This window comes from Periplaneta americana, chromosome 13, assembly GCF_040183065.1.
Source record: "Periplaneta americana isolate PAMFEO1 chromosome 13, P.americana_PAMFEO1_priV1, whole genome shotgun sequence".
Taxonomy (NCBI): domain Eukaryota; kingdom Metazoa; phylum Arthropoda; class Insecta; order Blattodea; family Blattidae; genus Periplaneta; species Periplaneta americana.
This window is the reverse complement of record NC_091129.1, coordinates 86,100,055-86,116,843: the sequence shown is the minus strand read 5'-3', so window position 1 is coordinate 86,116,843 and position 16,789 is coordinate 86,100,055. Positions and strand designations below refer to the sequence as shown.

General features: G+C 35.5%; 1 protein-coding gene across 1 annotated transcript in view; it reads right to left on the bottom strand.

Moving 5' to 3' along the window:
* Positions 1–364: 364 nt before the first annotated feature.
* The window catches only part of LOC138711642 (sodium-coupled monocarboxylate transporter 1-like), a 41,214-nt gene continuing 24,789 nt past the window's right edge, over positions 365–16,789 (bottom strand). The window contains exons 9-12 of the mRNA XM_069842774.1: positions 11,919–12,102; positions 10,076–10,162; positions 6,613–6,767; positions 365–685 (exon numbers count right to left, since the gene is read on the bottom strand). Coding sequence (XP_069698875.1) covers positions 439–685; positions 6,613–6,767; positions 10,076–10,162; positions 11,919–12,102 — 673 coding nt within the window. The 3' untranslated portion in view covers positions 365–438. The remainder of the gene's footprint in view (positions 686–6,612; positions 6,768–10,075; positions 10,163–11,918; positions 12,103–16,789) is intronic.

The window sequence follows — 16,789 nt, the reverse complement described above, 5'->3', positions numbered from 1 at the left end:
CCACATGACATACCAGATGTAGCTACCAGACGAAACTACTCGATCCTCTGTACGTTTGGGAACGAAAATTCGCTGCGCAATAATTATAAATAAAAGATAGTGTGACATACAGAATATTTCAAAGCACATAAGAAAGTACGCCATGTGAAAAATGGTACCAAGGGAGAGGAAGTAAATGCATGAAAATTAAATAATTGATAGCAGGAAATAAGACAAAAAATACGTAATAAATGAAAAGGATAATAATGGAATGGAAGAAAGAAAATAAAACATTAAATTATGAAATTAAAAGTAAAATTTTTTGAGAGGAATAGAAAGGGAACAAAAATTACAATTTAAAAATAATTTAATAATTAGTATCTAGATACAAGTTTTATAAAACAAATGGTTAAGAAAAAAATACTACAGCAATAAACAAAACGTGAGTGTTTTACACTGTCAGCAAGATGTTTCACCTTGTACAAGTCTCTGGACTTCCTTTGAAGTCTGGTTAGCTCGTTGCTTATTCAGAATCTTCCTCACGAAGGGAGCGAAATATATCAGATTGGTTTGCTCTTTGTTGGGTGCTTCTGTAAGCAAGCTGACGGTTGTGCCCACCACCAGCATGATGAGCATTCCCAGCATCGTATAGTACGCAAAGGAAATTTTGTAGAGCGGGAAGACACTGTCATCTTTAGCAACAATTCTGCAACAAATATCAACACAATAACTACTGAATATTCGGTAAGCTTGAAGATGTTCTACCATGAGTGCCAGCTACAATTATTCTTAACGACTTCCAACCACAGTAGAGTATATATTTTGCTATAATTCAAATTCGTAAAGTATGGAAGAAACACACCTAGTTAATTTTCGCTACATTTCTTGGCGTTTAAGGCCAACAACTCATAATAGTCATAATAGTGTATCGTATTATGACCGCCTCCTAACTTCTACGTTGTCTTAGTCTATTCAGGGAAAAAGAGCGTGGTTTTCTAGAAACTACAGATTTATTTGATGCCTCCTGATATTATAATTTTTGTATATAATGTGCAGTAATTAATAGATGTATTTGAATATGACATGCAAAACTTAGCTATGCTGCACATCTTTACACAGAACTACGTGTGTGAAATCACCTTATATTCTATTTGTACTTTTTGTATTTCATGTCCTCTCCTTGTATTACACTTATTCTCCTTATATTCTCCATGTTATTCTTGTATTCTATCTTTTCTTCTTCTATTCCCCTTGTTCTTCCATGATGCTCTTATTTTCCATGTCTTCCTATTTTTGTTCAGCCGTACTTATTTTCAGTTATCTAATCTTTCAGTCATCCGTTACGTCATTCAACAGCTCGTTCAGACATCTGTTAGTTCAAACATCTGTCAGTTCAGACGTCCGTTCGTTCATTTGTTCGTTCAGACATTCGCTCAGTAGTCCACTTGTTCAGACGTATGTTCGCCGCCCGTTTCTTCAGTCGCCCGTTCTCTCAGTCTTCTATTCTTTCAGACATCTGTTCATTTTGTTTCTCTTTCGTTCAGTCTTCTTTTCGTTCTGTTTTCCTTTCGTTCGTTCTGTTTTTCCTTTCGTTCAGTCTTCTTTTCGTTCTGTTTTCCTTTCGTTCGTTCTGTTTCCTTTCGTTCAGTCTTCCATTCGTTATGTTTTCATTTCATTCTAACGTCCGTTCGTTGAGACATCCGTTCTGTTCTGTTTTTCTTTTATTCATTTTTTCTTTATACAGTTTTCCATTCATTCAGACGTCCTTTCTTTCGGTGAGTCTTCCGTTAATTCAGTCGTTTTTCAGTCTTGTGTTTGATCATACATCAGTTAGTTCAGTCTTCCGTCGGTTCTTCCAGTCATTCCTTCTTTCAGATACAGTCGGACACTAAAGTCTACATACACTCCCTTTTTTAGCATATTTTGTATAACCCTGAATGCACAGATGTTAACGTGAAACTCTATGTCTGCGTCCACTTCAAACAACAAAAACCGAGGTATTCAGACCAGTATCTTGCGCTACAAGCTTGTTAGATGCAGCTGTTTGTGTTTACTGAAGTACAGAAGTGAACATACACTGCGATTCTTTCGTCAGTTGTAGGAGAGACGTTGCAGTGAACACAGTGAAATTGGTGCAGTTTGTTAAAACAGTAGATGTGTATTACAATACATAATTTGATCGCGTATCATGGATCCAAAAAGAACTGAAATATCAGTGGAGGCAAGAAAAAATATAATTGAGCTCAATAAAAAGGGCTTTTCACTGCGTAAAATTGGGGAAATTGTTAGAACGAGCCATGCAAGTGTCCAAACCGTAATAAGAAACTACAATGATCGAGGAAGTGTAGAAAACAAAGCCAGATGTGGAAGACCAACAAAATTATCTAACAGGGAGCAACGGCACATCATTAGAAAAGTGAATTCAGATCCCAAAATTACAGCTACGGAGTTGGCAGTAGATGTCGCAAATACTAGTGGAAATATTGTTCATCCCATCACAGTACGAAGACTTTTGAAAAAGCATGAGTTTCAAAGTAGAATAGCAAGGAAAAACCATTCATAAGCATTGTAAATGAACAGAAGCGCCTAGAATTTGCAACTCTGCATCGAAGTAAAGATTCCACATACTGGAATACAGTACTTTTCACGGATGAGAGTAAATTCAACATATTTCAATGTGATGGAAAGTAAAAGGTGTGGCGAAAAAGGAATGAAAGTTTGAAAAAGCAAAATCTTGTTCCATCAGTAAAGCATGGTGGTGGAAATATTCTTGTATGGGGTTGCATGTCTGGAACTGGGGTTGGGAATTTAGTATTTATTGAGGACATTATGGATAAATGGAAGTATCTCACCATATTAAAGGAGAATTTGAAACAATCTGTTGAGAAGCTGGGACTAGGAACAGACTGGGTGTTTCAGCAAGAAAATGATCCCAAGCATACGGCCATTGTCGTAAAAGAATGGCTACTTTACAATATACCAAAACAGTTGCATTCGCCTCCTCAGTCACTAGACATCAACCCAATTGAACATCTTTGGGGAGAACTAAAGCATTGGATAAAAAAATACAAAAGCAAAAGCAAGAGGGATTTGAAAGCTGCCTTAGTGAAAGAGTGGAATAAATTTACATCAGCGGACACAAAAAAATTGGTGGAATCTATGCCTCGACGTTTGGAAGCTGTGATAGAAGCAAAAGGTGGAAATACAAAATATTAAATGGTGCCTGAAAGTGAAAATAATCAAAATGAATATTGACTTTTGTACCTGATCGGTTTTTCTTTTGTGTGCTTAAGATGTTATTATATGGAACTGTTATTAATAATGCAGTATATATGTTGTTTTTCATTTCCTAAAATGTCTGTTTATGTCACAGAAAGTGAATGCATAATATTTTCTTTATTGATTTTGAATTTAAGTGTTATTTTTAGGGTGTATGTAGACTTTGTGTCCGACTGTATGTAATTCCTCAGTTTTCCGTTACTTTCTTCATGCCATCATACATTTATTTAATTAATTCTTTCATTTATCCGTTTGTTGTTACAGAAACAGCCAAGTTAAACCGTAACTCGTACGTTTTAGTGGCATTTGAGCTATGAGCATTCCCACCTCCTTGGCTTGAGGGCAGAGGACTTGCCAGCTGTTCTTCTCTTTATATGACATTCACTTTAGTTCATTCGCAGTGGCGAGGACCATGTGAGTTATTGTAATTTTCAAAGGCTTATCCTAAGACGTCCAGATATTTATTTCACGAGTCATGGGAATTGCAATATTTCTGTGTCAAAGAGAACAACCAAGTAAAATGTTTCATTTATTCTAAATATAAAGTAAGGCTCCACATGATCTCCAAATGGAACTGCTTGAATTTATTACAGACTTCTACTACAATTAAATATTGTAACGAAGAATGCTGGGAACTATTTAAGTCACTATCGTGTGATAGATTCCCAGGGTTGCATGTGTTTGCAAGAAATGTAATGACTAAAGCTGAGACATCTAGGATTGCAGAACGATATCAAGTTAACTGCATTGCGATGTTTGTCGAAGGTAAATAGTACGAAGGGGGGGGGGGAGTGGTTACGTACAGGCATGCGACTCAGGCAACAGAACACATTTAGGTTGTGTAGTGAATAGATCTCCAGGGTTGTATTACCAATCTTACGTAATGTATAATATTTATAATGGCAGAATCATCAAATATATCAACAGTAAACAAGTTGATGGAGGAATTAGACACACAAAATTTCGCAGTAAGTTGGGTAAATATCCTATAAAATTTATATAGCACAGAAATTGAAGGTACGAAACGTAAATTCGTAACACAACATTGTAATACGAAAGGACATAAAGCACAGAAGACAGTTTCAAATGAACAAGGACAAGAATCGCATATAAGTTAGAATTCAATGTGTACCGCACGAAGAAATTTATTTCAAGATTTATGTAAAATGGTGGTATGTGTTAATATACCAATAAATAACGTTGAAAACACACACTTCAAAAGCTTTATGCGAAAATACGTGAAAAGGGAACTCCCTAGTCAATCAACTTCACAGAAATACTATATACCTAAATGCTACTATGATGTTATATCTCGCATACGACTAAGTATAGGAGATAGTAAAATAATGCATTTCCATCGATGAAAACACGGACGCCGCTGGACGATTTGTTGCAAACGTCGTTACGGGCATTCTTCCACAAGACAAACCCAATAAAGCTTTTTTATAACCTGAAATTCTTGTAAAATTAGATCATTTAAATATAATCAATGTTTTTCAAACGCCTATAACCCTTTTATGGCCAGACGAAATAAAAATTGATAATGTACCGGTAGTTATTTTCATCACGTATGCTAGGCTACATGTTAAAAGCAGATAAGGAACTTCACCTACAGTAGCCGAAAGTTATCCTAAACCCATGGGCTACATCGAATAGCCGAAGAAGTTCGCTCCTGCTACAGTGATGTGAACAGTTTCACATCGAATGTCAAAGAAATATTTTTAAGGCACCAAGTCGGGTTACTAAATTCAGTGTAATGGCTCCTAGAACCCCTCTACCGCCGCAACCCGTTGTAATAAGATGGTGGACATAACTGGAAGCTGCAGTCTATTTTGCTACACATTATAAAAGGGATGAAGACGTAATTAAAACATAAGGTAGTATTACTGCAACAGACTCGACAATCCAGTAACTTAACGACAAACGTCCTAGATGTCCCAGCTTTAGTAATGACAATCTTCGGTCTACATACATTTGCGAGCGAACTTTTTAAAAATGAATTACATTAAAAGTCAGTATCGAAATAGGACACGCGACGATCACGTCATCATTTGAGCTAAATGTAGACAAACTTGTTGAGAATAAGAGTTACCAGAAAAGTTACTCAGAGAAATGAGAAGTAGGCTAAAAAACGGCACGAAATCTACAATGTTCAATATTTATATTGACGTAATTGCATTAAATTTCGTTAAAGAATATCATAGCTAGTGCATTCAAGCCACCACAGAAACTAAGCAGACATAGCCAATGCTTGTAAACAGAGAGTGCACGATCACAAAAGAACGTCGCAACTGGTGGAAAGAGTTAAACCCACCCTCCCCTCTACCATCTGCGGTTACGTATTCCTTCAGAAATTTTAAAGGAACTCTACTGTATCTCAAAATATTCATTCCATTAGATACCATTTAACGACCTGTTATCCCATCCTATCTGTCACTTCTACTCATAATTTAAATTTCTTCCGTTCTCTTATGTAAAAAAATATGGTTTATTTAATGACGCTCGCAACTGCAGAGATTATACCAGCATCGCTGGAATGCCGGAACTTTGTCTCGCAGGGGTTCTTTTACATGTCAGTAAATCTACTGAAGGAACATATTAGGTGTTTCAAAATAAGATGCTTAGGAAAATATTTGGGACTAAGAGAGATGAAGTTACAGGAGAATGGAGAAAATTACACAACGCAGAACTCCACGTATTATATTTTTCACCTGACATAATTAGGAACATTAAATCCAGACGTTTGAGATGGGCAGAGCATGTAGCATGTATGGGCGAATTCAGAAATGCATATAGAGTGTTAGTTGGGAGGCCGGAGGGAAACATACCTTTGGAGACGCAGAGACGTACGTGAGAGGATAAAATTGAAATGGATTTGAGGGAAGTGGGATATGATGGTAGAGACTGGATTAATCTTGCACAGGATAGGGACCGACGGCGGGCATATGTGAGAGCGGGAATGAACTGTGGGTTTCTTAAAAGTCATAACTAAGTAAATCTACTGACATGAGCATGTCGCATTTAAATACACTTAAATGCCATCGACCGGGGCCGGTATCGAATCCACAACCTAGAGCACAGAAGGCCAGCGCTATACCGATATGCTAACGAGGCCGACTCTCTTATGTATATTTTCTTTTCTTCGATAAGCCTGCCTTATTGCAGTTAATACTATATTCTATTTTATTGGCAGAGTTCTGGTTGTTCTTAATGACGCATTCCTTGTAACCTTCACAACAGAGTTAAAACTAATCAGTTTCTCTAGCTGAAGAGAGCATTGTCTTTTCTGTAACTGATTTCTAATAATTATTTCTATTGTGTTCATTATTATTGACAAAGGTATGACATACTTACTGAGGTGTTTGTGTCACATTGACGCCTGCAGGACATCCGTCCACTCGCAAAGGCAACGTAACTGGCTTGATCTTCTTTTCTATGATAGCTGTTAGAGTCCCGATCGTGATCCATCCCATGAAGATCAGACTGACTACACTACCAGCCAACGCACCCTAAACAGTATAAAATAACATGGAAAATACAAACACGGACAAGTGTTAAGTTACGGATGAAGTTGCGACATACTGTATATGACGCGCCTCGAGCTGTCACTAGATGATAAATTATTTATTTATTTACTTATTTATTTATTTTGTTTGTTTATTTATTTACTCTGGTGAAGTTAAGGCCATCTGGCATTCTCTTCCACACCAACAGAAATGCAATACATATACAAAAAATATTATACATCATGATGCATTTAATCTACTGTAATAACGAGTGACAGAATGAATATGACATAAAAAAACAACTGAGCATACAAGTAGAAATTGAAAATAATAAAATTTAGTCTAACATATTAAATGATGCATAAAAGAAAAAACAAAAAGTAAAAATATATACAACAAATAGAGGCACAAAATAATAGTGAAACACAGAATTATTTTTATAAACCAAGAAAGAATAAGCTGTTCTAGTATCCTGGCACAAAGACCAGAGAAAGGGTTAATCTAACAAAATGAATTTATTGCCAAAATACTGAAGATAAAAACTTCGGCATAAATCTAGTAAACTTCTCAGAAACAGATTTCGTGAGATAAAACATACTTTTGTAGTTTTCTTTTCAATTTTGACATTGTCCGGCAATCCCTGACGTCACTAAGTAACAAATTCCAGAGACGAGACAATGATATAATGCAGGAGAATGAGTATAGGGAAGTTCTGTGACGAGGAATAGAAATGAGAGATTGATGCTGATTTCGTGAAGTAGTGAGGAACTGAAAGCGTGAAGACAAGTAATTTGGAGAAGAGTATAGTATTACACAGGTTCAGTATAATCGATGTGGGCATAAGTGGAATAGGTGAAACAAAGAAGCAACAGACGCAAGATGGCGGTACCTCTCCACGAGAGTAACATTGTCGAGCAGGGTTCCGTTGTGTCATTTTCTCTGGGCATAAGTTCTGCTGCAGAAGAGATTATATATATATTGCCCTGTATGGTGAGAATTCCTGGTTACTTCTAGCTGTCTAAAATTGTATGAAGAACTTATCTGATGATCAGACAAGTATCGAACACAGAGTGGGTCGGCGAGTGGACATTGTTACGAAGGCAAATGTGCAATAGGTTGACGAGCTGATCCATGCTGTCGACCTGGGTGACGCAAGTCGTAGAGGCATGCAATGACTCTACCTCTTGGTCCGAATGGTTATGGGTTCGAGTCTCGCCTCGGGCATGGGTGTTGTCTTCGTATTAGTTTAGTAAAAAGGAAAACAGAGAAGGAAACCTGAAAAACCGCAATCTTTAGGAAAATGTCCTCTGGCCGGTAAAAAAAAAACAATGAAGAGGAAGTTATGCTAGCCCAGATAGTCAGAGATGATGAGTGTCGGGTGTATAATTACAGGGACATCATTTTATTTTTACTTGCATTTTAATTGTACCTACATTTCTGAATGTACTTCACTCTCACCCCTTCACTAATGTCCTTGCTCCCGTCAGACACACAAACTTACGGCCGCTGTTGCATTCGAAGCCTTCAAACAGTGAAGTAAACACTGCAGTTTATAGTGTGTTTCATAAATATGATTGCGTTTTCTATAGAAGAAAGAACCTATATTAATAATATCGTACAAAAAATTATATTCAAGAAACGATAAATTCAATTTCAGAGAATATGCTTCAAAAGGTTTTTAATAATACGGATACTGAATTGAAGCCTGCATTGTAATGAACGGCAACCATTTCAGCAACTTGTTTAAAAATTCAGATTAGCTTTTTTTGAATTGAGGTGGCTAGAAGCAAAGGAATGCTAGTGACATTTGTAATAACATGAGTTAAGTGCATCCAGTGTAAGCGAAAGTATCTAAAATTTTAGTGGCAAAGGGATATTTTAATCGCATCACACATTAAAATTTAAATAAAAATTTCACCGATTTTACGAAAGCTTAAATATTTAAACCCCATTTTCTCAAAAGTAACTTAAGTGCACTTACAGCTCTTTACTTATGACCCCCTCAATTTAAATGCACTCTCTATATTGTATGTTAACACCAATAATTAATATGCTAAATAAAGTAGATATTACATAACGAACATAGCCGCCTGAAAAGTTGAGTTTTTGAAAAAAAATGTTACTACTCTACTGTATTTTGATAAATTCCGTAAAAGTGATGATCAAACTGAAAATCGTGATATCGTATTTCCCTGCAACATAAATGGATACACTACTTTTTCTCTCCTCCTATACCTAGTAAACTGATTTGTTTACATATTGCACTAATAACATCAACCTCCTGTAATGGAAGGAGGCAACAGTGTTTCCGAGTATAGCCAGGTTAATGTTAAAAATGTTGGTAAAAATAAAGTGATGTCCCTGTATAAACTGTAGACAAAGCGTGCATCAATTTCCCTCAGTTACAAAAAAGGAAAAGGCAGAATTATGTGTACGTTTTAAATGTCAATATGAAATTAACATAACTTAAAAGTTAACAATTTAAATTGTTACGCAGACATAACGCGTTAACGATAATACATCTTGTTAAAAATTATGGTAGGCCTAACACTTTTATATGATTAAGTACAGTATTAATAACAAATTTTGTGCATATAATTTCTTTAAGAAACACTTAAAATTGTAATTCCAATTTTACTCGTATAAACAATTACTGGAAGAACCCATCTTTACAAGGCATACGTGAACCCGATACTCTTAATCTTGCTACACTCTCTTCGACATAGTTCTGTTCATGGGTGTAATACCACAAATGATCCGATATCTTACTTCTTCATGGTCTTTGAATAAAGGTGGCACATAAAGTACATCCTTCACATACTCCTAAGAAAGAAGTCATATCCTGTCAAGTTAGGTGACATGGGAGGCCAATGGTGATGGACCAGATTAGCGGTCTTAGCTATTCCTAAGATGTAGTATATCTAAGAAGCAACCTTTTGTGACTTTACAGAATTTGTTTTTGCAAGCTGCAGAACGCGAAACGATTTACATAGAGCTGTCATTTTTTAACATTGTTTTCCGCGAGGACAGAAATAATAGGTTTTCTGTAACTTATTACTTGAAAATTTGAGATTTTGACTATCAAATGACATGTATCATTTGATTTCTCATGATGTCATGATGATGATAATAATAATAATAATAATAATAATAATGATGGTGATAATAATAATAATAATAATAATAATAATATTAGGCCTAATAATAACCGTATACACATGTTGCCATCATTTAGATACACTGTATATCTCTAAGCAGGAGTTGTTCATAAAATGCATTATCTCGTCTGTTATTTCGTTATTGTGACTGACCTTGGTGTTTCCTCTTGGATTGAGCACTCCGAAACTGAAGATTCCAAGCACGGCTCCACTTGTTATCCCTAAGATACTCGAAACAACCTGTCAAAATTAACATTATTTTTAAATTGTTGCAAGTCTTGCAGAGCGATAAAATAGTTAATACCGTAAGTAAAAAACCAGTCATTTCCGTTGCATGAATCTACAGGCCTATTAGTAAATTTGTCATAAGTGACAAGTGCTAGTAATTAGTAAAAGTTTCATTTGGTTTCTTAACATTATTGTTGCGTAAACATTGTCATTTTAAAAATTCTCTGTAGGTGTGGTTCACATGTTAACACTTCACAGCCATAAAAAAATTACAAAACACTTCCGAATATGCAGAACACATCACAAATGCTAAACACACGACACAAACACACCTCCACAGGAAACACAAACAAAAGGCGCCAAGACCAGTAACAACCAGTTCTGAAGATGACCGATAGCAGGCTGAAACATGTAGCGAAGTAATGTAAAATTTAACACGTGAAAGACACATAATACGTTTGTGCGAGATCGTGCGTATTTGCTTGCTTTCCGCAAAAAACCAATACGCGGTAAGTGTGAAATACCACATTCAGTATTCCCAACGTAACACACATAACAATTTCCCTCTTCTTACCGCTTAAGCGCCACATACATTTTACTGCTTTAGGCTTTTAACATATTATTTTTAGAGACGTTTAACATAGTAATAATTATAAATTGGAAACTTACCACTGCAATTTCACCTAAATTACACTGTTAATTATTGTTTTTAAATATTTGCAAACTCTACTACTCCACGAAAGTTATTGCATTCCTGATGCAAATAACATTAAGGAAGCCGTGAAAAAATCAACAACATTCCAGATGCCGATGTTATTACTGCAATATGTTATATAAATAGTATTGTTAAAATATTAAAATGAAAAATAAATCATTACATAACCTTACCGTTTGTTTTAAGTTCGCATTTATAGACACGGCCTGCTGGAGTATAGTAAACACAGAAAACATTTTATAGCAACAATGTTGAAGATAGATATTTTGGTATTCCAAATTTGCCGTCATTAAACAGAAACCAAGATGGAGATTTCATTGCAACTAATTAGAAATTCCTCTTTCTGGTATGTAATAAACGATCTTCGCACAAAATAATGTACGATACACTAGCGGTATGTTTGTTTTCATGTTCTCGGAAATTAAAAAAGCTCAACTACGTTTCGCTTTTTCAATCTTTTCCTCGAACATGAAAACGTCAACATACCGCTCTTGTAACGCATATTACTATTTACGAAGTGATACAGTGCTAAAAGTTGTGGAATCAAGATGTAAAATATTATTTTCTTAATATTATTGTGTGATTTTTGACGTTATCGAGAATATTAGTTAATTGGTATATGTATTTATTTATTGAATTATTCATTCACAGCCTCAAATTATTCAGAGTTAATTTCTTTCCAACACCCCCTGTCTGTTTAAGTGCCATGTTTGCTTCTAAGTCATATAATTTTATTCATTTATATATTAGTAGACCTACAATTCGTTTCTCTATTCTCATTCTGCAATGAATTTTAACGTTATTTCCTTAATTAATAGTTAATTAATTATTGTATTTATTCGTTCATATTGTTTCAATATCATTTTTTTTATTTTTCGATTTATTTCACTTCTTATTGTCATTAATTAATTAATTCGTTCTTCCGTCCGTCTATCCGTCCATCCAACATTAATCATCCATCCATCCGTCCACCCACCCATCCATCCATCCATTCATCCATCCATCCATCCATCCATCCTATTGAAACTGTTCTTCCATTCTGAATGCAATTACCTGAATGATGTTCCCAAGCTGGCTCACGACGTACACAAGTAGAGTTGATGTTATACCAACAATAAAAACAACGCATTTCATTATGTTGTTAGCCGTCCTATCGTTTATGTTCCTTCTGAGTAGAGGACGCAGGAAATCGCAGTATATTGTGGCCCCTAAAGAGTTGAGAGAACTTGATATTGTGCTGTGAACACAAGTATGAAGCGAGTTAAAAATTCCTTTTAGCAGTAAAGTTTGTATTGTCTGTACAGTGCAGTAAAAAGAAGAAAATGATTCATTGAAGCTACAACTGGGTTAGGTAAATTTAATAAATTATCAGTTGGAATTCTGTTATGTTCCTAATTTCTGAACTTTACGAAGTTTATCTTTTATAACTTTTTCAAAGTTGCTGACCTTGCCTACTTTTCTTAATCGATAATTTAAAGTGAAAATAATTTGAAACACGTTGCAATGAAAACATTTTGTGATTTCTATACGTTTAGTTTAGGTAAATGAAAATGAAATACAGTTTCACTTAGATAGTCTTAATTAGTTCATTTATTGATTACGCAGTTAAGAAATTAAACTGCAGGAATCTGTGGAATGTAAGGAAATACCAAAAGCATCTGGAACTCTCCATTTTTTTTTAAATAATGATATGTATGAAGAGACTGTATTGATGTTCATGGAGAACAAAGTTCTAACCGAAGTTTTCAATAACCAGGGTAGTTACATCACCAATATGATTTTTGCATATACAGTAGAGCCTCGTTAATCCGAACTAATTGCGACCAAGACCTATTCGGATTACAAAATTTTCGAATTAACCGAAATACACTATCTACCAAAAAGTTATTGGACACCCAGGATTTTACGTGCTAGATGCCATGTTTCGGTGGCTACTATGCAATGGTATGCAGACAATAATGTTCACCGGTTGGACTGGCCTGCACAGAGTCCTGATCTCAATCCCATTGAGCACCTTTGAGACGAATTGGACCGGCAATTGAGGTTTCGAGAAATTCGGCCAACTTCCATTGTCCAACTGAGTGCCATATTGCATGACGAATGGCGACGCATTCCAGTGGATATCCTACACAAACTAGTGGAGAACATGCCTGACGGGGTGGCTGCTGTTATAGCAACAAGAAGTGGTACCACGAGGTTCTAAAGGGGCAAAAAACAGTGCCCAATTACTTTTTGGTAGATAGTGTATTTCCTGTAATGCAATGCATGCTGTTCACGAGCGCTGAGAGACGGTGGAGGGAGTACCCTGTTGCTATTTTTAGAACCATAACCAACAGGTTCACTTCATTACAACAGAAAATTACTGATTTTATGAGCATGACAGATGTGTAAATTATGTGCAGAAAACACTAATGGTTGTAAGTAGCCTTGAATGTGCTATTTTCAGTATTTTTTAAAGTAAAGGAAATTGAATGAATTTGTACATATATTCTCTTCTCTACTTTTTACTATTACAATAAATTTGTTTTTTTTTATATAATTGTGTTGGGATTAACCAGATTTTCGGATTAGCGTAGTTCGGATTAACGAGAGTCCACTCTATACTGAAGAATTTATTCAAGATTGTAAAGATAAGAAAAGTGTCCAACTATGTGGTTAAATTTAAGTACAGCACCATTCGTTGATGATCAGATAGTTGTAGAGATATCAGTTGTCTTTGAAAGGGTTATATTGCTTTATTACAATAAAATATTTTACTCGCAATATCGAAACATCAATTAATAAAGCAAGAGTAGCAGATTTCTGCGGTAAAAATCAACAATTAATGTCAATTATAAATACCAAAATTAGGATAGTTGGCTAGTGATGACGGGTTAGTTAGGGAGCTTTGGCAACAGGCTAAGAAAGCATAAGATATTTCCGAACCATTAAATGTCATAATATTCAAGAATATATTATGTCTGAGAGAGGTATCAAAAATAAAAATTAATAGATATGATATTTGACCTGTTCTTGCTATAAACACTCGAGCAGATACTCTAAGAACCCAAAATTTACCAGAGGCAAGAGAGATAAACACTTTGAGAGAAATAGGGAAAACAAAACTTGGTCATGTAAGGAATTTAGATGTCAGAGAGCAATTTAACATTCAATGGACAAGGTAATAGGTATCCAGGAGAAAAAGAGAATGAGATCAACATGTTACCAGAATGTAGACCATAACCTGGCGGAATAATGTGTGTTGTACGAAATGCAAGACGTGGAAGGTCTCAGTAAGGCAAAAGGAAATATAACTAATTTTAAAATACAGGCTGTAAGCCTGTCACACCCGAGTACGAAATTTCGAAACGATTGAGCGAAAGAAACTTTCGCACTACAGTTTGTTCCGTAATGTCTGACAGGGGAGGTAAATATTTCCATCAGAGCAGGAGAGAAGTATAATTGCTGTTCAACCAATGGCAGAGGTCTCATTCCAATCCTATCTTTAAGTTGTGCGGTGTTAGAACGATTTAGACCGCCCAACTTCAAGTCAAGCGTGGAATGGGACCTCTGCCATTGGTTCAATAGCAAATTATACTTTTCTCCTTCTGTGCTGGCAATGTTTAGATTCCTGTTAGACATTATGAAACGAAGTGTAGATATGTACAATATTTTTTAGAGCAACTACATGGAAATTCTATGTGAAATATTAACTTATTAAGTCGCAGACTATTTTAATAGGCTATTGTAGGCTAGGAGCCACAGTCTTCTAATGCTAAATTGTAACGCAATGTTTCGTCATAACTGTTTATATTATTATGACAACACTACGATATTCATACGTAAAAATGAATTGTAACAATATTTTTGCCGTACGCGTACAGAAAAGAATAACTTTCTAACTAATAATATGTTACGGAAAACAAGAGTTTCCATGTAGGTGTGCCAAAAAGACAATAATTTATTGAATAGATTTAAGTGTTAATTCATGAATGTGATGAGTTGAAGTGAAATTCAGTGCACATGCTTTATCTTTTTACATTCACTTACGGGACCAGAGTCGGCAGTAAGTAGCTGCGCACACTGCCATTCAAGGACACGTAGGCCTATAGTCGCTTTAAGACAGTTTATAGGACAATTGTGTCTGCCGACTGAGCTATGTTGGTGGCTTGTAAACTAGTATTTTTTGCTTACCGTATGATGGTGATGATGATGATGATGATGATGACGACGACAAAAGTGAACCTTTTACTCTTATACAGGGACATCATTTTACTTTTCCTAATATTTCTAATATTAACCTGGCTACACCTCCTTTGGATTAACGGTTGAGAATCGAAAATACCATTTGCTACCCCTTTCCAAGACTGGAGTTCGATGATACTGGCGTAAAATAGAAACAAATCATTTTACTAGGTATAGGAGGAAAGAAAAGTAGTTGATACATTTACGTAAAGTAGGAAATGGCGCGATTTTGAGTTTGATAATTTTCATTAAGTTTTTGTTTAATCAAAATACAGTACTGTATTAACAATAAGTGTTTTTACTTACGAACTGAGCTATCCATTCGGACGTATTAATTATGCAGTGTATATTATTTTTCTCTACAGTACATTAGCATACAATATAGAGAATGAAGTTAAATTGAAAAGTAATCATAATATGGATATTTAAACACAATTTTGAAAATGGTGGGCGTTCATTTCGATACAGGCTTCAGTTTCTTTTTGCATATTATCGCACTATAGACTATTGTACCTAATTCCAATTAGGCCTACCAATTTCGTCTTTCGTATTAGTAACTCATGTTGAAATAATTCTGTACCTGCTCTATAAAAGATTACCTTGCGAACTGTAAATTCAATCTTCAGTTCTGCCCGATCTGAAAATATAAAATTATTCAGACATGCTATCTACTGTCCGTCCAAGTGATTTTGTCGCAGAGTCATAGAAAGGAGGGAAATCACGTGACAATTAATTAACGAGGCCCTTTTATTTGAGTTATTGTAAACAGTTGTATAATATTTCGTAGACGTCCAATTCCTAACAGAAATTAATGTTTTCAGAAAAGAGCTAAGACAGCCCAGCCACTAGACTTTATAGAGGGACGAGCAGAAGAGGGTGGGGGGAACCGGGATGCGACATAGGCAAACGGACGACAGTGCCTGTGCGAGAATATGGTTCATTATTGAAAGCTCTTTCTTCACTGGAAAACGCGAACATATTTCTGGAACGTACGATACTCACTATTTCAGTACTGTTTGTGTTTACTATGACCGTAAGGCGACTTTGACTGTATAGGCTTGGTTCTGCGTGGAGAACGGTTGGCAGTTCACTAGTAGAGAGGGTGGAGGTGAATTATAAAAAAAACTCGGGTACAATAATATTTGAAGTAAAAATAAAATGATGTCCCTGTATAAACCTAACATGGCATTAAAACTAATTAAATTATGAGTATGTAGCTACATTTGTACTGTATTGTGAAATAAGACAACTTTATAGTAACTGCATAATATTGTTTGTAACGTAGCAAACCCTCATTAAAATTATGTATGCAATATGGCATACATTTAATGTTCCAATTAAACATGTGTTTCTTATTTGTTGACAATGTATCAAATGGACAGTTTATGTAGCATCGTTAGCCAGATTTTGTTTTAGCGAGATTAATTGAAGGGTTCAGAGCCATAGTGGGCCAACCGCCATTTACTGTATTAAGAACGGAGAAAGCAAGGGTTAAAGTTAAGTGAATGCCATAGTTTAATGAAGATTGACATATCATTTAGTTTTAATGTGTATACATTATATTACTTGCTATATGTTTCCATTGAATTATGGTAATAACTTCATTTTAACCCATGTTTTCTACGGTATTTGTAAATGGCGCTTGGCTCACTATGGTTCTGAGTGATTCACAGTGAGGTTACTTGTCGTTCCCCTCACAG